Source organism: Coregonus lavaretus (genome assembly GCF_964263955.1).
Source record: "Coregonus lavaretus genome assembly, chromosome: 21".
Lineage (NCBI taxonomy): Eukaryota > Metazoa > Chordata > Actinopteri > Salmoniformes > Salmonidae > Coregonus > Coregonus lavaretus.
In genome coordinates, this window is record NC_140008.1 from 34,636,245 (window position 1) to 34,658,480 (window position 22,236).

Sequence of the window (22,236 nt, forward strand, 5' to 3'; positions counted from 1 at the left end):
AATGACCATAGCAGTTGGAAGGACAACACAAACAGTGTGGTAACAGCCCGTCTCCTTGTACATTACAGTTCAGTTCTATGTTATGAACTTAACTTGAAAGATTGTTGAAGCGCAGCCTTGAAGTCAGACTCGAATGCTAGGGACTTGACTTGTTATGCTTGAATTTAAGTGAAATTACTACAAAATTGGCACAGTTACTAACTGGGGCATTTAGTTCACAAACAATAGTAGTAGAGTTGTTGTTGTCGTTGTCGTCTCAGTGTGTACGATGCAGTGGGAGCAGGAAGTTAATGTCTTAGTGTGTTTGGAACGAGGAGGAGGAGGAGGAGGAGGAGGAGGAGGAGGAATTTTCCTCACCCTCACACTAACTCTGAGATTAATAGAATCTCTTAGGAGGGGTGTTCTGTTTCAGAGGCTTATCTTCTGGACTGGGGATGAGAGACTGAGAGTGAAGAAGGGAGGAAGAGAAGAGAGGGGCTCGGGGGATGGAGAGACAGAGAGAGAGAGAGAGAAAGAGAGTGATCTAGTGAGGGAGGAGTGTTGGGGCAGGCTGACTGTCTGACAGCCTGTCGATAAAGCCTCAGTGGGTTGGAGAGCTGATGCATCCTGGGATTGGGCCTATACCACTGGGCTCCAGCGACTCTATTGGTCCCCCTCAGATACTCACTGTCTGCATTCCAAATGGTACCCTATTCCCTATATACTGCACTACTTTTGACTTGGGCCAATAGGGCTCTGAGTAGTGTGCTATGTAGGGATTAGGGTGCCATTTGGGATGCAACAACTCACTGCCTCCCGCTGTAGGAAAACAAAACTGCTCTAACCAGCCTCTTCCTCGGGGACTCACTGCCACAACCCAAATTATGTGGATCAAACTTGTTCAGCAAGCAGGATGATTGTAAATCCGCAGCGAGTATAATTAGGTTTTGATGCTTGGCTCCACTTGCAAATTTGTTTCGCAAGCAAGTTCTGAAATGTACACTTAGTTTTTTTGCTACGACGAAGAATGACATTAGGAGGACCCTGTCAGCAAAGGCAGCAAAAATTTTAAAAACTCTCTCCCCCTCTCATCTGGGAGAAAATGCTTTTACATTTAGTAAGTTTTGTTTTGTTTTGTTATTCCATCGCTTTGGCATGGATATACTGTAGGTCTGTGGATCTCTCTTAACAGCCGTCTAGAATGTTGTGTGAGCATTTGTTTTAGACTCCCTGACGTCTCCGTACGTGGCTGTGTCGTCGACACTTAGGATGAGTTTAAAGGAGAGAGAGATAGGCGTTGTCAGTGTCAGCATGCTGTTATTTCAAGATTGAGAACAAAGGGGCTTGACTCAAAGCTCATCATTTTCATGCATCAATAATAGTGTTAGCCCCTGTGCCCTCCAACATCACTGCTCATACACAGCAGCGCTAGGTTGGTTGGGATCCCCGGGTTTAGAACTTTGAAAAGACTGGAGTTGGATAGACGGGAAGGAAGGTGGGCGTCAGGGAAAAGCTGTGGCAACAGTTGTCGTCGGGTCAGGGGCAATTTGACTGCACCCCATGGGTGCACTCCATTCTAGTAATTATATTTCCAAGGTTAGGGTTGGTGTTTCTCTACAGTAGCACACCGTTCTTTAATCTGAGCCATGTTTTTAATCCATGCATCCATCCGTGCATCCCTCAACAGTATACCAAAACAAGTAGCGGGGCTGCCATTTTGTAAAAAAAACATCCAAGATTGTATCTTAAATCTGTCCATTCCTCTTCCCTTCCTTCTCCAGAAACTGTCCAACTCTAAAGCACATACCTCAAGATTCATCAGTGCCAGCCTCCCCTGCAACAAGTTGAAGAACCGGCTGGTGAATATCATGCCTTTTGAGTCCACCCGCGTGTGTCTGCAGCCTATCAGAGGTGTGGAAGGCTCCGACTACATTAACGCCAGCTTCATCGACGGATACAGGTGAGAGAGAGGGAGATGAGGAGAGGAGAGAAGGAGGGACGAGAACAGAGGAGAGGAGGAGGGAGGGAGAGGATAGGGGAGAGCAGAGGAGAGGGGAGAGCAGAGAAAGAGAGGAGATTCAGACTGTGAGAAAACGAGAAATGAAATATTCTGAAGACTAGAATAAGTGCGATGGGGGGATGGTGAGAATAGAGGAGATGAAATAGAAATAGAGAAGAGAGAATCCATGCTGCAGACACAGCTCCTCTAATGAGCAAGGATGTGAACCTTTCCTGCAGCGGCTGACAGCAGTGGATTATGGTGTGACATGGAGGCCAGTGTTTTTCTGTCTCTCTTCCCCTAGTCGTGTCAGTTGTCAGGGCAAATTGGTCATAGTGGCAGTACTGTCCATTCCTTGCCACATTTCACCTGTGGTAAATACATAGGCTGTTTGTGGCAGGTGACAAACCACTCCTGGAAGAGGAAAAAAGTGATTACTTATTGTGATGACTGTTCTTGTCTGCTGATTCCCACATTCCTTTACTGTACGGGAAACACTTTTTTCACGCCACCGATACCAAATTGACTTTTTCGTACTAGGTTAGGAGAACTTACGCAGCAGGTTAGCAGAATGAACGTAGCAGTTTAGGAGACTGAGGTTAAGGTTAGGAAAAGGGTTAGGGTTAACGAAAATGCTCTCCTAACCTGCTATGAAAACTTTGTATCGAAGTAATGTGAAAAGAGTGTACTCCTTTACTGTACAGCTGTGCATCCATTGGAATCTGCCCAGCAACACTCAATGGAAGATACAGTATACTGTTTTAAAAAAGGACGTTTTCAATGTCTTTAAAGACATTTGTTGATATTTGGAAAAAGAACAGTGAAAAGAAGCACCTGTTGTTCTTACTGAGATGGATGGGAAGCTAGGTTTTGAGAATTATGTAAGATACAGCTGGGTGTGTACGTGCATGCAAGTGAGCATTAATGTGTGTGTGTTCAGAGATGGGCAGTATTTCTCTCCCGAGTGGCGCAGTGGTCTAAGGCACTGCATCGCAGTGCTAGTTGTGCCACTAGAGATCCTGGTTCGAATCCAGGCTCTGTCGTAGCCGGCCGCGACCGGGAGACCCATGGGGCGGTGCACAATTGGCCCAGCGTCGTCCAGGGTAGGGGAGGGAATGGCCGGCAGGGATGTAGCTCAGTTGATAGAGCATGGCGTTTGCAACGCCAGGGTTGTGGGTTCGTTTCCAACGGAGGGAACAAAAAATAAATAAATAAAATAATAATGTATGCACTCACTAACTGTAAGTCACTCTGGATAAGAGCGTCTGCTAAATTACTAAAATGTAAATGTAAATACGTATTTTGTATTTACTATTCTATTTACCTGAACTACAATCCAATGTTTTTTGTAACGAGATACTTTCGAGAGCTGTAATTCGTATTTTCAAAATACAAAATACTTTTCTATACCATTTTATGTAGCGGTTCACGACTTTGTGGCCCCCTTCCATCCTGCATTGGTATCAGAAGTCTGATGGCACTATGGTGTGATAAGAGTCTGTTAAATGACCGAATTGTAAATGTATATATTAAAATGAAAACTTGTAAAGCATGCTGAGTATTATTCGAATGAGTCCAATAAAAAACCCAGTGTGCTTTGCAGTTGTTCATTTCACATTTACATTTACAGTTTGGTCATTTATTTTGATATGTTGGTCTTTAGGGTATTTTGTAATGGTATTTTGTAATTGTTCTTTGTGATTTTGGAAGTGTAAACACTGTAATTGGTAGTAATCCACACGCTAAAGACTGAATGGCTGAATGAATAGGAGCTTTTCTCCTTTTTGCGGGATTCGTTGAGGGTTTTCTGTTTGGATTTCCTCATCCTCACCGCTCATCACTTATCACATTCACACACACACACACACATTAGCAAGCACACACAAATACACACACACACACACACAAACCTCCTCTGTGCCTAATGAAGTCCCTGTGGCTGCTCCACCTGAGGGAGAGAAGGTGGATGTAATTCCTCTTTAATTCCTGTTGTGGTAATTACGAGTGAATTAAGACATAGAGAGGTGTTAGGCTGCATCCCAAATGGAACCCTATTCCCTATATAGTGCACTTTTGATCAAAAGTAGATAACTATATAGGGAATAGGGTGCCATTTGGACGCATTAGAGGTGTTAGTGTTCTCTTTCCCGGCAGGCAGGCATCACATCTTTAAAGTGCCAGAGGGGATTAGAATGTCTTGTGAAGAAGGAGAGGAAAATGATGATGACACAATGATGATGATGTCATTCTTGTTAAGTTTCTGATATCCTGAGGTGGTAATTGAAACTATCTATTCTATTGTCAGATCCACCCACTGACATAATGATGTAAGTCACTGAAGTTGTGCACACCAGCCATTACATACATATCATGTATATTTCTGTTAACATGGAAGGACTGTCTTGGTAGAGCAATTATCTCTATGTATGCCTGTTAATTTATTTATTGCTATTGTTATATCAGAACACTCAGAATCCAATAATTCAGCTGAAGAAACGTAATATCCATGTGTCAGTCAAACCTATCAGACTTTAAAGACCCTTTGAACATTGTGCTGAGGCTGGTCTTAGTTATGAGAGAGAGAGAGAGAGAGAGAGAGAGAGAGAGAGAGAGAGAGAGAGAGAGAGAGAGAGGTTTGCTTGACATGAACACCCTTCCTCCTACAGCTTCACACTGCCCTCTACTGTTGATCTAGTAGAACTGGACCCCAGCTGCAACGCTGCAGTTCGCATTGCCTTGAAGAGAATAGAAACTTCATTTGTCAGCAGCATAACATAATGAAAATACACCAAGCACAGCCCCCATTATCAGCACAAGGGCCTCTCAGATCACAGTAGGACCACACAGGGCTCAACATGGATACTCTAGGTCTATGGGGATGTATTGGAGTGTACCTTATATCCTTGGTTGTTATGATGTTATCCTCATTCCCTGTGTCATGGCCTTTCCTGTATCCTGACGTACCCCGTGTCTCTCAGGCTGCAGAAGGCCTACATAGCCACCCAGGGCCCACTAGCAGAGACCACAGAGGACTTCTGGAGGATGCTGTGGGAACACAACTCTACCATCGTAGTCATGCTCACCAAACTCAGAGAGATGGGACGGGTGAGTGGAATAGATACTGTACATACACTGTTAATACACATACGCATGCACGAACACACACACTAATGGATGGTATTGTTGATATGACAGTTCTGCTTTTGACTGTCATTGTTGTCTGTTTCTTAGGAAAAGTGCCATCAGTACTGGCCTGCTGAGCGCTCTGCCAGGTACCAGTACTTTGTAGTGGACCCCATGGCTGAGTACAACATGCCCCAGTACATCCTCCGAGAGTTCAAGGTCACAGACGCCAGGGTATGTCCATATCTCCATCCATCCTCCATCTTCTCCCTAGTGTCATATATCTCTCTGCTCTATGCATAGGGCTAATTATTGTACATAGCGGTACACTAAGTATATTTTCAGAGTGAATTGTTTGAACACATATAATTATCTCTGCACTGTGGTTATGTTCTGATGTTTTGCATATAGAAATACATTCTGCACTTTACAGCACAGACATTAGTCGCTGTAGAGCACACTGTAAAACAAATACTGGTAGCATTCCTCCAATTCTGTGGGTATAATGCTTATGTAGTGTTATAAGCATGTATGAGACTTTAAAATACTGACTTTATGTCTATCATCCATTCCTCACCACCTCTAAGGATGGCCAGTCTAGGACCATTCGGCAGTTCCAGTTCACTGATTGGCCAGAACAAGGGGTGCCAAAAACTGGAGAGGGCTTTATCGACTTCATTGGCCAAGTGCATAAAACCAAGGAACAGTTTGGACAGGATGGACCAATCTCTGTGCACTGCAGGTAAGGGAAACCAATGACAATTACCGTTGTGTGTGCTAGGGTGCCTGACTGCCTGCGTACGTGTGTGTGTGAATGCGTGTGTATCTACAGTGTATAACCCTGTCTTTGCTCCCCCACAGTGCTGGTGTTGGGCGGACTGGTGTGTTCATCACCCTGAGTATCGTGCTGGAGAGGATGAGGTACGAGGGGGTGGTGGACCTCTTCCATACCGCCAAGACACTGAGGACCCAGAGACCTGCCATGGTGCAGACAGAGGTACAATGCAGTCACAACGATACAGTATATTGGGATAGACTGGTTAGAGAGGGGATATGACTATACAGAAGCTCCTGGATAGAGGCAGGTGACCAAGCAAACATAAGGATTCAGTTGAAACAATCGTTTTTTTTTTTTTTACAAATCAGATTTATATTGTGTGATGTCCTGTGGTGATACTGTGCCATAATGTTAGAGGAAGGTAGGCGGAAATCGGGACGAAACTGGAATGTGGGGTTAGATTACTAAAGTGTAGTTATTTCAACATATTGATACAAACACTCTCCCAGGCAAATGCAGAACTATTAAATCAAATCAAATGTTATTTGTCACATGCGCCGAATACATGTATTGACCTTACCGTGAAATGCTTACTTACGAGCCCTTAACCAACAATGTAGTTCAAGAAATAGAGTTTAAAATATTTACTAAATTAAATAAAGTAACAAATTAAATAAAAAGTAACACAATAAAATAACAATAACGAGGCTATATACAGGGGGTACCGGTACCGAGTCAATGTGTGGGGGTACAGGTTAGTTGAGGTAATTTGTAAATGTAGGTAGGGGTAAAGTGGCTCTATTTGTGATTGTAGATCACTCTCTTGACCGACACTGCTCTGCCCCTCTCTGTTTCCCTCCCAGGAACAGTACCAGTTGTGCTACAGGGCAGCTCTGGAGTACCTTGGCAGCTTTGACCACTATGCAACATAACCACTCCCAGAATGCACTGGGACTCCTGGGGTTCAGGAGCGCCGCCAGTGTGTCCCTTCTGAGCCATATACACCCTGCTGACAAAGTCTAGAAACTGCCGGAGGGGCGAGGGGAGGAGGGAGAGGAAGAGCGGAGAGGGTTGAGGAGGAGGAGGAGGATGAGGGAGGAGAGAAAAGTCTGACTGGACGACTTTCAATCAGGTGGAGCAGTACTCCTGGACTGACTGGCATAATAAACCTGCTTTAAAACCCTCCACTACTCAAATCTACTCCCCCAAAAATAATCTAACAAGCTTCAGTGTGCTTCATTCTGATGTCTCTATACCTAATGCACACACCATAAAATCCCTATTTCTGCCTCCTTCTACTGCTGATATAGCAACGGTTATTTTTCTGCTTTTATTATGCATCAATATCATTATTATTACCCATTATAATTATTATTATTTTGAATGTATTTTCTAATCATTTATACACTGGTTATTGTATGTCTTAATGTGTCTTATTTTAAATTAATTACTAGTCTTTTTTTTCTTTTTCTTTTTTACAAGGGACATGTATTTGAAACATGCTCCGAGTTATTATTAATACTGGAGACATAGGCATACTCAGAGCTGCTAATAATAATTTTATTTTTTACCATAATTATAATATTCTAAAGTTCTCTATTCGCTGGTCGTATTCAGTGGGATATGGGGGACAATCTTTTATACGCCTTTTCACTTCCTGGTACTTTACAAAACAACTAGCTATCTCCACAAAAAGAGATCAAACACATACACCAGAGTTAGTGGACTACTATAAAATAAACCTATATATGGTTATAAAAACTGAATAGACTAATCTTGATGACGTTGGAAAAATCTGCCATGTACAGATTCTGGCTTTTTTCTCAATAACTGTTTACTGTGATTTTCTCAATGCCTGTCGCTCAAAGAGCTCCGGTCCAAACTCTAGACACAGCGAAAGAAATACAGAAAACTACCGGTACATGGAAAAGTTGTTTGTCCTGTAACAACACCCTTAGTTGTCACCTCCAGGTTGGTCGAGCCTGGCCTGAGGTTGACTGAACTAAACCATCACTCACAAAAGGCACAGAGGAACTGGCACCCTGGCACTGGTCTGATCTGACAAGCTATACCTAGTTTGGAGAAGCAGATATACAGAGCTCCACATCACAGACTAATGTACAGCCCCAACAACAACAATCCTATGAGACGTGTTCAAATGACCAGACAGACAGTTATCCATCCATGTATTTCTGATTACCCTTCTGATTCTGAACTATGAACTGCACATGTCCATCTGCAAACGTCTGGTCCAGCTCCCCATGACTGGCCAGCTCTGCAGATACAGTAACTGACAACTACCAAGAAGAACGTCTCTCTTCTGACTGTCACTGACTCTACATCCATGGTATAACTGCTGTACTATACTGTATTATCTCCTCACTGTGGTACAGAAGGACATTCTCCTGTAACACAAAGAAGCAGCATCAATGTACGGTGGAGGATCTCTACGTTATAGTCAAGCATTTCTTTCTTAAGTGGGGCTATAGAATTGCAAAATGAGGTGAATTTGGATTTAGTGGGCCTGGAAGGATGGACTACAGAACAGGATTAATTTAACTTTGTCTTCGAATAGTGCCGTAGGGGTTCAATCTGTTTTCTATTTGTCAATAAAAAGGAGAGGAAAAAAATGTTGCAAAAACCTTGATGTTAATAAAGTTGAATAATTTGTTTTTTTATAATGAGGTGGTTGTATGGCTCTTTTTTTGTCTATGTTGTGGACTTTCCATGTACTGTCCTGTGTTGAGATTTGCCTGTATCCTGCACACTCACACACACACACACACACACACACACACACACACACACACACACACACACACACACGTGCATTCACGCGCACACACACGCAGTCGCAGTCACACACACATACACACACACACACACTGTACCCCTCTCTTCCCCCACCCCTATCCGTCCATGGACCTGCTCCCCCTTTATCCATCCCCTTGCCAGTACAACAGATGGTGGTGGATACACCTCCAGCCAGTGCCTGCTTGTGTCCATGGACTTCCTGGACACTGCTGTACAGCCACTCTGTCCTGACAGAACCCCTGGAATATTACGGTCACACAATGGCATAAACAATGAATTGTGCTTTACAGTCGTCAGTAGGTACCAGCATTGTGACTAGGAGGATGTTGAGAATTGTTCAGATCTAACAGTTTGACATGTTAGGTAAACAACAGGTTCCAAAGAGGAATGCTCACTGTGTTGAACATAAAGATAATACAACTTACATTATTGATTCTTCGGCACTCATAAAACACATTAAATTGGTAAATAATAGTTTCAATTGGGGAAAAACAGATCACGGAAAGACTAGTTTGAGAATGTGTAATTTGTACAGAGAAATTGGATGTCCTAATATGACTGAGACTTGATCATTCTTCTTTACATCATCCAACTTTGAATGGCTTATACCATATTAATAGGCTACGATTTGCAGGACCTGAGTAGTATAACAAGGCGGAGTCATATCAAAATAATTTATTTTGATTAGTCTCGGTTGAGCGTGGGATACGCCCTCATTCATCTTTGTAAACAAACACACACTGAGCATGCGTGCGACACTGGGGTAACTTAATGGAGGACTATCTTTCCTACCCATGGTGAATTGTGAACAAATAATCTTCTGCTTTTGAAGATTTTGAGGGAGCAATCACTCATTACTTGGTCGGCTGTCGTAAGTTCATATTTTAAACTTAAAAACGTGTTTGCATTTAAGTAGCTAACTAGTGATAAGTAATGTTGCTAAAAATTGATGTATTTGCTTTTAGTCGAAGCTACGTTAGCCTAACGTACTAAATACTTGCTTCTCAAAGTTGTCTTGCGTTATTCTTAACATGTTTGTCAGTATGACATGATGCATGATACAACTCTTATTACTTTGTCTTTGCTCTAACTGAATACATTAAGTAAAAAGTGATTAATCTGGCTAGGTTTGTAAGGCATCTTGCTAACGCTAGATCTTTTCCGGGAGTTGGGTGACAACACTGGGCCCGTCGTTAAATGACTTGGCATTCAACCAATCACAAACTTAGGAAATTCATTTAATCAGGATTTCGTCCAATCGGCAGGTGGGCAGGAACTTCACAAGGCGAAAACGTTAGCTGGTTAGAGGAATATTAGCATGCTAGCTTTCTTATGTTGAAGGAAGAAAAAGTTCGACAACAACACAACGTTAGCAGCATAGGTAGCTAGCTAACTATCCCACGGAGGATATCAGAATTTAGTAATAGACTGGCTTACTGCTAGGTAACGTTAGCTAGCTAATGTTAACTAACTGGCTGGTTTATATTTGAGTTTTGTTGTTGATTTTAACGTTAGGCATTTGTCAGTGCTAGTTACTACAGCCACAAAGTCAAAATGGCTATATCGTAACAAGTCATGAAAACAAACATTTGCTTTTTGGTTTTGGTCTTAATTTAAGGTTAGGCATAAGGTTAGCAGTGAGGTTGAGATTCGGTTTAAAATAAAATGTTAAGAAGATACACTTTAGAAATAAGCGGGGTTTATGACTTTGTGGGTGTGGTAACTAGTGACGACCGGCATCTAGCTAGTTAATTATTGTCATAGCTATCTAACGTTAACTAGCTAACGCATTGTTAGGGTTCTGAACCGAAGTAATTTCGACGGCATTGTCTACCTGGCCCCACAATATGTATATTTCTTGTTCTGTGTATTTGAGTGTTTTTGTGTGATATACACTTCTGTAGTTGCCATGGCGAACTAGTAGTAGCCTAAGCAGAGAGCTCCTGTAAATATGTACATGTACAATTATTTTTAGGTTAAAACACTTTAAATGTGTATCAGCTGTTTTGTTTTTGATAACATTGAGTTTTGTTGCATATTTCTGGTGGTTTTGACCCACAGATGTGCAGATGGACTGGCAGGTCAAGTCTTTATGGCTTAACTAGCTACTTTAGCTGGCTAATTGTTTTTGTTCAAATGATGCATCTGGACACTGTACCAGCTTGTTTGTTTCACCTGGCTGCTGGTTCCTGATCTTTTGAAAATATCAATTGAAGTGTCACCTGAAGCTTGAGAGGAATGGGAGATGCAGCAAAGCAGTGGTCACCAATCCTTTCTGAGTCAATATCATTTTCTGAGGCAAAATGCAAGCCGAGATCTACCGCTCAGATTTTTTGGGAACATGACTTAAAAAACGTAATCCTATGCAACATTAAGCTATTAAAAACAGTACTGTAGCAATGAGGTTTGTGCAGTAGGCTATAGGCCCAATATGTTATCACTGCATATTGGCTTTGCTTGAATTGCCCTGCCAATGCATTGTTCATTATATTAAAACATTTGAAGTAGGATATATGATCACACTGTTAATAGCTCAGTTGTTGTTGTATTACTTGTGAGGCACAGCTGAGTGAGCATACATTTAAATAATTTGCTTTTTGTTTTTATTTTACTGGGCTGATGCTGCCTGCATCTGATGGTCAGTCTCAGCGGAGGGAGAGAGCAGCAGACTGTTGAGGGTCCGCTTCTCAACGGCTCTCCCTTTCCTCCGCTGACACTGACCAAAAAGGGACACTGTCTTCCAGCTGATGGCGAAACTTAGTTGCACTGCATTATTTCTGCCTCATGAACAAATTCATGTTTTTACTCCTATGAACAGAGAAAGTGAAATATTCCTTGATATTAAAAAAGCTGCTGATAATAACAACGAAAGCCTATCGATACACATTCCTGCTCATTCATTACAGCTGCAGTGCTGATTGTTGCACAAATGGAAGTACAAAGAACGCACATTTTATGGCTTATAAAAGTATTGAATAAAAAGTGTTGACAGTGCTGAGTAAGAACTTAAACCGCTCTTTGCTGTATTCGTTGACAGTATCTCCCTAGTCTAGGTTGAGCGTGGGATACGCCATTTAGTCAACTGGTCGATTGTTGGTCGATAGGCTGTTGGTCGGCCAATATTTGTTTTTGTTTTTTGAGAAGTTGCAAAAATATATATACAGTACCAGTCAAAAGTTTGGACACACCTACTCATTCCAGGGTTTTTCTTTATTTTACTATTTTCTACATTGTAGAATAATAGTGAAGACATCAAAACTATGAAATAACACATGGAATCATGTAGTAACCAAAAAAGTGTTTAACAAATCAAAATATGCTTTATATTTGAGATTCTTCAAAGTAGCCACCCTTTGCCTTGATGACAGCTTTGCACACTCTTGGCATTCTCTCAACCAGCTTCATGAGGAATACTTTTCCAACAGTCTTCAAGGAGTTCCCACATACTGAGCACTTGTTGGCTGCTTTTCCTTCACTCGGCGGTCCAACTCTCCCAAACCATCTCAATTGGGTTGAGGTCGGGTGATTGTGGAGGCCAGGTCATCTGATGCAGAACTCCATCACTCTCCTTCTTGGTCAAATAGCCCTTACACAGCCTGGAGGTGTGTTTTGGGTCATTGTCCTGTTGAAAAACAAATGATATTCCCACTAAGCGCAAACCATATGGGATGGCATATTTCTGCAGAATGCTGTGGTAGCCATGCTGGTTAAGTGTGCCTTGAATTCTAAATTAATCACCAGTGTCAAAGGTTGTACATTTACAGTTCATTCCCATTTGCAGAGTGCACAATCTAGGCTACACTTGCTCTGATCTGGTGGAAACATCATAAAATAGGCCTACCTGAATACTTCTTATCCCTTGCGCAAATAGCCTACAGCTGTGTCTGTCTGGATCTCACTGGCCCAGGAAACTGAGGTTCCAGGATATTTGCTTGGGCCAAGTTAGTTAGCACATTTTGTGCTGGACCAAGTTGATACAATGTTTCAAGTTCCTTGCAGACAGGCCATGCGTGGCCAATGTGATTTATTTTTGTATTAGTATATTTTCTACCTGCATGTTGTAATGTTTTTATTTGTTGTCTTTATGTAGGCTATTTTCTACATAGTTGGCAATGGCAATAGAAGTTACTTTTAGATTTTTATAATTTTCATTTAGATATAATTTTTTTTTAGAACTGATTTTGAGATACGAAGACTATTATAAAATAAATGTAACTGTTCCACAAAAATGTGCATATGAAAATCATAACTGGCAGGCAGATCAGTAGAAATGGTAGGTTGCCGACCCCTGTTGTAGCCTATTACCGGCAACTTCGGGAGCGTAATGGTAGAATCTACGGGATTTATTTTGGTTAGGCAATCTTGATCTCTGGCTCGCTCTTGAGTCATTTGTGTATCTTAATTACAATTGGAGGTGTACCTGTGGATGTATTTCAAGGCCTAGCTTCAAACTCAGTGCCTCTTTGCTTGACATCATGGGAAAATCAAAAGAAATCAGCCAAGACCTCAGATCTTTTTTTTTTTACTTCCACAAGTCTGGTTCATCCTTGGGAGCAATTTCCAAACGCCTGAAGGTACCACGTTCATCTTTACAAACAATAGTACGCAAGTATAAACACCATGGGATCACGCAGCCGTCATACCGCTCAGGAATGAGACGCGTTCTGTCTACTAGAGATTAACGTACTTTGGTGTGAAAAGTGCAAATCAATCCCAGAACAACAGCTAAGAACCTTGTGAAGATGCTGGAGGAAACCGGTACAAAAGTATCTATATCCACAGTAAAAAAAAAAGTCCAATATCGACATAACCTGAAAGGCCTCTCAGCAAGGAAGAAGCCACTGCTCCAGGAGGGACTGGTGCACTTCACAAAATAGATGGCATCACGAGGAAGGAAAATTATATGGATATATTGAAGCAATATCTCAATACATCAGTCAGGAAGTTGAAGCTTGGTCGCAAATGGGTCTTCCAAATGGACAATGACCCCAAGCACACTTCCATAGTTGTGTCAAAATGGCTTAAGGAGAACAAAGTCAAGGTATTGGAGTGGCCATCACAAAGCCCTGACGTCAATCCTATAGAACATTTGTGGGCAGAACTGAAAAAGTGTGTGCGAGCAAGGAGGCCTACAAACCTGACTCAGTTACACCAGCTCTGTCAGGAGGAATGGGCCAAAATTCACCCAACTTATTGTGGGAAGCTTGTGGAAGGTTACCCGAAACGTTTGACCCAAGTTAAACAATTCAATGGCAATGCTACCAAATACTAATTGAGTGTATGTAAACTTCTGACCCACTGGGAATGTGATGAAATAAATAAAAACTGAAATAAATCATTCTCTCTGCTATTATTCTGACATTTCACTTTCTTAAAATAAAGTGGTGATCCTAACAGACCTAAGAACCAGGGAATTTTTACTAGGATTAAATGTCAGAAATTGTGAAAAACTGAGTTTAAATGTATTTGGCTAATGTGTATGTAAACTTCCGACTTCAACTGTATATATGGAAAAATACATGTTTTAAAATTTGACCAGTCAATTGGTTGAAAGAAAAAAATGTTGGGGACATCCCCTACTCTAATCATGGTTATGAAATCTCTTTGCTGTAGCTTTCTTTTACGCCTGCTACATTACTGTAGACACGGTAATCTTTGCCATCTGATTGGCCAGCGGTAGGCCCGGGAAGCTGATTAGGTGCACCTACCGCCAACTGCGCGAGACAAGTAAAAAAATAAAAGTTTTATCATTGTTGTTTTTTCACAGAAATGTTTGGTGATCGACTAGAAATGCCTTGGAGGTCGATCGCGAATGGTCCGGTTGGTGACCACTGCAGTAAAGTACTGAGTACTGAGGCAGAGGGTTCGTAGTGAGGACGACTGGCTACTACTCGGAACTGTGTGTGGTGAGCTTTCTGGCGCCCAGAGCTGCTGAGGCATCATCTAAGTGGGTGCCAAACATTGTAAAGGAGGAGGTCCAGTAGCTACACGACTCAGGCTGGTTCCCAGAGTAGCCCTCTATATCAGTGTTTCCCAACCGGGGGTACGTGGGAAGATTTAGCAAAAACAATTCAAGAAAGAATGTTTCTCATGGGGTACGTGGGAACATTTTTGAAAAAAAATTGTAGTGCGTGTGCATTACTCTGTCTACTGGCCTCTGCCCGCCGCTCGTGCCTAGTGCAGGTGATCCTTTGTTCTGTGTGTTAGAGTGCCTGCAGCTGTTTATCCTCACAGAAACTATGATTGATGCACTGAATATTGAACCATTGTCAAATAACACAGTGTGCTGTGGGCGTTGATATTGTTGATCAAGTGGTTTAAAAAAAAAGAGCAAAATCTGGATAGGAAGTCCTGTGTTTATGTGTGCACGGATTGTGCTGCATCAATGCCTGGGAGAGTGAAATGATGAATTGCCCACATAAAGAAGGTAAATCCCATTCACAGAGAGGCGTTGGTCAGCAAGAGAATGAGTCCTGAGTTACATGATGTTTTGAGTGACGCAGTGAAAGTGATTAACTTAATCCAGTCCAGTCCTCTGAATTACCAACTGTTTGAAAGGCTCTGTGATTACAGTGGGAATGAGCACCAGCAGCTACTACTTCACACCGACGTCCGTTTGCTATCTAGAGGGAAAACGCTACAGAGGCTTTTTGAGCTGCACGCCGAAGTAAGTGCTTTTCTGTCTGAGCACTCACACCCCCTTGTGGCTGTGTTCGAGGACACAGACTGGGGAGCCCGCCTTGTCTATCTTGCCGACGTGTTCAGCACACTGAACAACATTTTAAATTTTTTACATTTTAGTCATTTAGCAGACACTCTTATCCAGAGCGATTTACAGTTAGTGAGTGCATACATTTTCATACTGGCCCCCTGTGGGAAACAAATCTACAACCCTGGGGCTGCAAGCGCCATGCTTTGCCAACTGAGCTACACGGGGCAACAACCTGAATCTTACTCTGCAAGGTAAAGACACACACATTCTAAACATGTATGACAAAGTGTGTAGATTCACGGAGATCAAACTCTAGGAAAGGAAGTGTGAAGATGGGGATATAAGTTGTTTCCAGCAGCTTGACCCCTACCTTGCTACAGGGGATGTTGATAGAGCTCCTATGGTGCAAATAGTAAGCTCACATTTATTCAAACTCAACAGAGAGTTCAACTCCTACTTCCCTGACATTGAAAACAAGTCTGCCAAACTTGACTGGGTGCATAAACCATTTTTTTGTAAAACGTACACCTAATCTATGAATCACGTCGGTCGCACGCGCATGAGGGGGTACTTCAGGCAGGTCATAGTGTTTTTAGGGGTACAGGACCCAAAAAAGGTTGGGAACCATGCTCTACATGATTGTCACCAGACTCTTCCTCAACCATTCCCTGACCACCTTCCTCTGATCAAGCCATGAACTGTCCCTCCATCTTTTGGAGGATGCATACACTCAAAGACTTGGCCTCTTTTTGTTGACCTAACTATAGCTAGGCTACTAATGATGATGTACCTGTATTGCTTGTTTGTGTTTTGCTTTTGAAGTGCTTTGAGATTATGTAACGCGCTATAGAAATTGTATTTATTATTTTTATATAACATTAGGGGGTGAAGCTATTGCGTGTGCTAATCAAGTGTAACTGTTACATCCTGTGTTTGCAATATTAAATCATTAGCTAGTTAGTTTCCATAGTAAGATGAACTTTGTGCATATGTAGCACATGGGGATGTGTGAAACAGCCTGAAGTGTCCCCACTTCTGCCGCCGAATTGCTAGCTTTTCGTGTTGCACCGTCTGGTAAGACCCATCAGGAGGGTGGTCACATTTACATTTACGTCATTTAGCAGACGCTCTTATCCAGAGTGACTTACAAATAGGTGCATTCACCTTATAGCCAGTGGGATAACCACTTTACAATGTTTATTCTTTTTTTATTTTTTATTATATTGTTGTTGTTTTTTCGGGGGGGGGGGGGGGGGTAGAAGGATTACTTTATCCTATCCCAGGTATTCCTTAAAGAGGTGGGGTTTCAAATGTCTCCGGAAGGTGGTGAGTGACTCCGCTGTCCTGGCGTCGTGAGGGAGCTTGTTCCACCATTGGGGTGCCAGAGCAGCGAACAGTTATGACTGGGCTGAGCGGGAACTATGCTTCCGCAGAGATAGGGGAGCCAGCAGGCCAGAGGTGGATGAACGCAGTGCCCTCGTTTGGGTGTAGGGACTGATCAGAGCCTGAAGGTACAGAGGTGCCGTTCCCCTCACAGCTCCATAGGCAAGCACCATGGTCTTGTAGCAGATGCGAGCTTCAACTGGAAGCCAGTGGAGTGTGCGGAGGAGCGGGGTGACGTGAGAGAACTTGGGAAGGTTGAACACCAGACGGGCTGCGGCATTCTGGATGAGTTGTAGGGGTTTAATGGCACAGGCAGGGAGCCCAGCCAACAGCAAGTTGCAGTAATCCAGACGGGAGATGACAAGTGCCTGGATTAGGACCTGTGCCGCTTCCTGTGTAAGGCAGGGTCGTACTCTCCGAATGTTGTAGAGCATGAACCTACAGGATCGGGTCACCGCCTTGATGTTACCGGAGAACGACAGGGTGTTGTCCAGGGTCACGCCAAGGCTCTTCGCACTCTGGGAGGAGGACACAACGGAGTTGTCACGTGTGCTTGCAAGGCAGAGGTCCCGAGTTCGCGCCAGGTGTGGGCTGAATCGGAAAGGAAGTGGTACTCGCTAAGCAAGCAGTGTGATGTCCTTTACACATAAACCGTAGGGGGTGACAGGTGATCGAGACTGTACATGTTATCAACGATGCAATACTACAGTAGCTACAGTCCATTACAATTATTCCTGATATAATTTATTATACAAAGACAACATTCACAAATGCTATAGCACAACGGCAGAGTCATGTCTTAAGTGTAAAACTAACAGTGACTTAATGATTCATTCCTTCTGGGAATGCTATAAAGTCCAAAAGTTATGGGCGGAATTAGAAAGTTGGCTGTCAGAAGTATTACAATATCAATGTACTTTTAATCTGTCTATCTGCATATTTCAAGACATGGCATATGAGGGTGTGGTGAGATACTCAATGGGTTGGACTGTACTTTTCTCGTAAATCATTTTGAAATTATTTGTTTAAAAACTGGAAATCAAATGACCCTCAATCGTTAAGACAGTGCATGAATCAAATGTATTATTTAAATATTGAAAACATATGGGCTTCAGAGAGAAACAGAATAGAGAAATTTGAGGTCATATGGCATAAAGTCTTAGAAGCACTAGAAGTTGAAACGGTGGGGACATGTGGGTCTGAGCAGGTTTTATGTCATCAGTGTTTGTGTGTGTCTGTCTATTGTTTTTTGTCTATGTGTGGTTTATATTGTTTGAAAAATTAATTAAAACATTCGTACAAAAATATTTACTAATTATTCCTGATAACTAGACCCATGTGAGAAGCCCTCAAACTTAAAGGAAGAATCCACCCACAACCACTAATTCCTTTAATTTACAGTGTTAAATAACACTAATATTTTGTCGTTAAAATAAGGTTGGTAGCGATATGGAAAATCTCTTGTGGAAATCTGTTGCAGCGCAAATCAACTACAAAATCTGCAATGCTCTCTCTATGGCCTGGCTGGCTAGCTAGCAAGCAAACGTAGCTACACACAATAATACCAAAGACAATATCAGCATGTAACGTAGCTAGTTAGCTGTAAAATCGCCTAAACAAACTGCACTATAAATTTCAGCAAGAAGTACAACATTACAAATATTTTCCGTGATGATAATTAACTTGCCATCTGTAGTAACGTATAGCTTTGGAATCGTGACATTACGTACTTTCGAGGAAAATATGCGCGTTTCTCGACACACTGACTTTGAGAAGGGATGTGTGATGATTAGTTTAACAACCGTGTGATGCAGCATGACCACGTGAATGCAATTGGTTGACAGTCTGCTGGGTGGGGCCTTATACATTCCTTAATTCCTATCTCCTTTCTATAATCTCTCTGACAACGGCATCATGCAATGGACCCTGGACTAAAGAGGCAGACAAATAGGAAAAATGTGCTAGACCCTCTGTTAAATAACGCATTTCTTGAGGTAGGAATATCGCAAAAATATCAATGGTTCATTCGAGAGAAGACATCCTCCTGAGTTATGATATCGGCCAGTATTGAAATCTGACATGTATGATAGACGTTTCCGCGATATAAATTGTATTCCTATTAACTTTCAGTGTAGTGAGAGCGACTTTATCACGGTGCTACGGCATACCGGCTGGATTTCTGCCTGCTTGAACGCCAATAACTAAGATACACATGACAACATGAAATGACCCAGGGAATCGATAGAACATCACTCAGAGATGCACGAAAACAATATAACATTCAAAATGGGTGAACCTTTCCTTTACCACAAAATGATAAGTCAGAGGTGAAGCATTGGCTATCTAAATGTGATCAGATCAACACCAAAACATATGTTCTCTCTTGTCCAGTGTCTGCAGATCAGAGCGACTCAAGGATGGCGACAGACACTGCGTCCCAGCAGACTCCTGGCTCCAGGATCATGACCTTTCACCCTACCAAGGAGGAGTTTAAGGACTTCAGCCGTTACATCGCCTACATGGAGTCACAAGGAGCTCACCGAGCTGGAATGGCTAAGGTTAGTGTGCGTGCGTATGTGTATTTCTGAAGATCATAAGCATTCATCATTCTATGTTTCTAATGTTTATATCCCATTTTATAAAGAATACACTCTGCATGAATTGTAAGACAATGCTATGTTTTGTGTGTGTTGCAGGTTATTCCACCCAAAGACTGGAAGCCCAGACGTACCTATGATGACATAGATGACCTGGTGATCCCTGCTCCTATACAGCAAGTGGTGACTGGCCAGTCCGGTCTCTTCACACAGTACAACATCCAAAAGAAACCCATGACAGTCCGGGAGTTCCGCAAGACTGCCAACACAGACAAGTGAGCTTTCACACTGTTAAACACATGGTTATACACATGGTTGTAACATAGTACTCAATGTTAACATAGTTATACACATGGTACATGTTATAGGACACATTATGCATAGTTATAGGCTACACATGGTTTTAATATTGGTTTTAATTCTCAAAACACTGTTGAAGCCATGGATTACAGGCAACATCCGCACCGAGCTAAAGGCTAGAGCTGACACTTTCAAGGAGCGGGACACTAATCCGGACGCTTATAAGAAATCCCGCTATGCCCTCAGACGAACCGTCAAACAGGCAAAGCGTCAATATAGGACTAAGATTGAATCCTACTACACCGGCTCTGACGCTCGTCGGATGTGCCATGGCTTGCAAACTATTACGGACTACAAAGGGAAACCCAGCCGCGAGCTGCCCAGTGACGCGAGCCTACCAGACGGGCTAAATGCCTTTTATCCTTGCTTCGAGGCAAGCAACACTGAAGAATGCATGAGAGCACCAGCTGTTCCGGACGACTGTGTGATCACGCTCTCCGTAGCCGACGTGAGCAAGACCTTTAAACAGGTCAACATTCACAAGACCGCGGGGCCAGACGGACTACCAGGACGTGTACTCAGAGCATGCGCAGACCAACTGGCAAGTGTCTTCACTGACATTTTCAACCTCTCCCTGACCGAGTCTGTAATACCTACATGTTTCAAGCAGACCACCATAGTCTGTGTGCCCAAGAAAGCGAAGTTAACCTGCCTAAATGACTACCATCCCGTAGCACACACGTTGGTAGCCATGAAGTGCTTTGAAAGGCTGGTCATGGCTCACATCAACACCATCATCCCAGAAACCCTAGACCCACTCCAATTTGCATACCGCCCCAACAGATCCACAGATGACGCAATCTCAATCGCACTCCACACTGCCCTTTCCCACCTGGACAAAAGGAACACCTACAGTGCCTTCGGAAAGTATTTAGACCCCTTGACTTTTTCAAAATGTTGTTACGTTACAGCCTTATTCTAAAATTGATTAAATTGTTCCCCCCCCCCCCCCCCCCCCACATCAATGTACACACAATACCCCATAATGACATAGCTCATTTATGATTTTTTAAAAATGGAAATATCACATTTACATAAGTATTCAGAGCCTTTACTCAGTACTTTGTTGAAACACCTTTTGGAAGCGATTATAGCATCAAATCTTCTTGGGTATGACGGTACAAGCTTGGCACAGCTGTATTCGGGGAGTTTCTCCCATTCTTATCTGCAGTTCCTCTCAACGTCTGTCAGGTTAGATGCTGCACAGCTATTTTCAGGTCTCTCCAGAGATGTTAGATCGGGTTCAAGTCCTGGCTGTGGCTGGGCCACTCAAGGACATTGAGACTTGTCCCGAAGCCACTCCTGCGTTGTCTTGGCAGTGTGCTTAGGTTCGTTGTCCTGTTGGAAGGTGAACCTTTGCCCCAGTCTGAGGTCCTGAGCGCTCTGGAGCAGGTTTTCATCAAGGATCTCTCTGTACTTTTCTCTGTTCATCTTTCCCTCGATCCTGACTAGTCTCCCTGTCCCTGCCGCTGAAAAACATCCCCACAGCATGATGCTGCCACCACCATGCTTCACCGAAGGGATGGTGCCAGGTTTACTCCAGACATGATGCTTGGCATTCAGCGCAAAGAGTTCAAAATTGGTTTCATCAGACCAGAGAACCTTGTTTCTCATGGTCTGAGAGTCCTCTATGTGCCTTTTTGGCAAATTCCAAGCGGGCTGTCATGTGCCTTTTACTGAAGAGTGGCTTCTGTCTGGCCACTCTACCATAAAGACCTGATTGGTGGAGTGCTGCAGAGATTGTTGTGCTTCTGTAAGGTTCTCCCATCTCCACAGAGGAACTCTGGAGCTCTGTCAGTGTGACCATCGGGTTCTTGGTCACCTCCCTGACCAAGGCCCTTCTCCCCCGATTGCTCAGTTTGGCTGGGCGGCCAGCTCTAGGAAGAGTGTTGGTGGTTCCAAACTTCTTACATTTAAGAATGATGGGGTCCTTCAATGCTGCAGACATTTTTTGGTACCTTCCCTAGATCTGTGCCTCGACACAATGCTGTCTCAGAGCTCTACAGACAATTCCTTCGACCTCATGGCTTGGTTTTTGCTCTGACATGCACTGTCAACTGTGGGACCATATATAGACAGGCGTGTGTCTTTTCAAATCATGTCCAATCAATTGAATTTACTACAGGTGGACACCAATCAAATTGTAGAAACATCTCAGGGATGATCAATGGAAACAGGATGTACCTGAGCTCAATTTCGAGTCTCATAGCAAAGGGCCTGACTACTTATGTAAATAAGGTATTTCTGTTTTAAATTAGTAAAATAAAAAAATAAAAAACTGTTTTCGCTCTGTCATTATGGGTTATTGTGTGTGGATTGAGGACATAAAAAGAAATCCATTCTAGAATAAAGCTGTAACGTAACAAAATGTGGAAAAAGTAAAGGGGTGTGTATACTTTCCGAATGCACTGTATATATTCATTGGCTATATCAAGGCAAATTTGTATATGATAAATATTGATACATTACTAGCTCAAACACTTAATCTGCA

General features: G+C 42.7%; 2 protein-coding genes across 2 annotated transcripts in view; both read left to right on the plus strand.

The window, feature by feature from the left end:
• The window catches only part of LOC311149143 (receptor-type tyrosine-protein phosphatase F-like), a gene marked incomplete at its 5' end in the record, with an annotated part of 221,916 nt that extends 214,996 nt beyond the window's left edge, over positions 1-6,920 (plus strand). Inside the window, 6 exons of the mRNA XM_084186230.1 lie at positions 1,761-1,939; positions 4,957-5,083; positions 5,210-5,335; positions 5,689-5,843; positions 5,963-6,098; positions 6,743-6,920. Coding sequence (XP_084042356.1) covers positions 1,761-1,939; positions 4,957-5,083; positions 5,210-5,335; positions 5,689-5,843; positions 5,963-6,098; positions 6,743-6,811 — 792 coding nt within the window. The 3' untranslated portion in view covers positions 6,812-6,920. The remainder of the gene's footprint in view (positions 1-1,760; positions 1,940-4,956; positions 5,084-5,209; positions 5,336-5,688; positions 5,844-5,962; positions 6,099-6,742) is intronic.
• Positions 6,921-9,430: 2,510 nt separating this feature from the next.
• Positions 9,431-22,236, plus strand: part of LOC311148926 (lysine-specific demethylase 4A-like) — a 55,411-nt gene continuing 42,605 nt past the window's right edge. Inside the window, exons 1-3 of the mRNA XM_084185954.1 lie at positions 9,431-9,564; positions 19,180-19,346; positions 19,485-19,660. Of these exons, the coding sequence (XP_084042080.1) occupies positions 19,206-19,346; positions 19,485-19,660 (317 nt within the window). The 5' untranslated portion in view covers positions 9,431-9,564; positions 19,180-19,205. The remainder of the gene's footprint in view (positions 9,565-19,179; positions 19,347-19,484; positions 19,661-22,236) is intronic.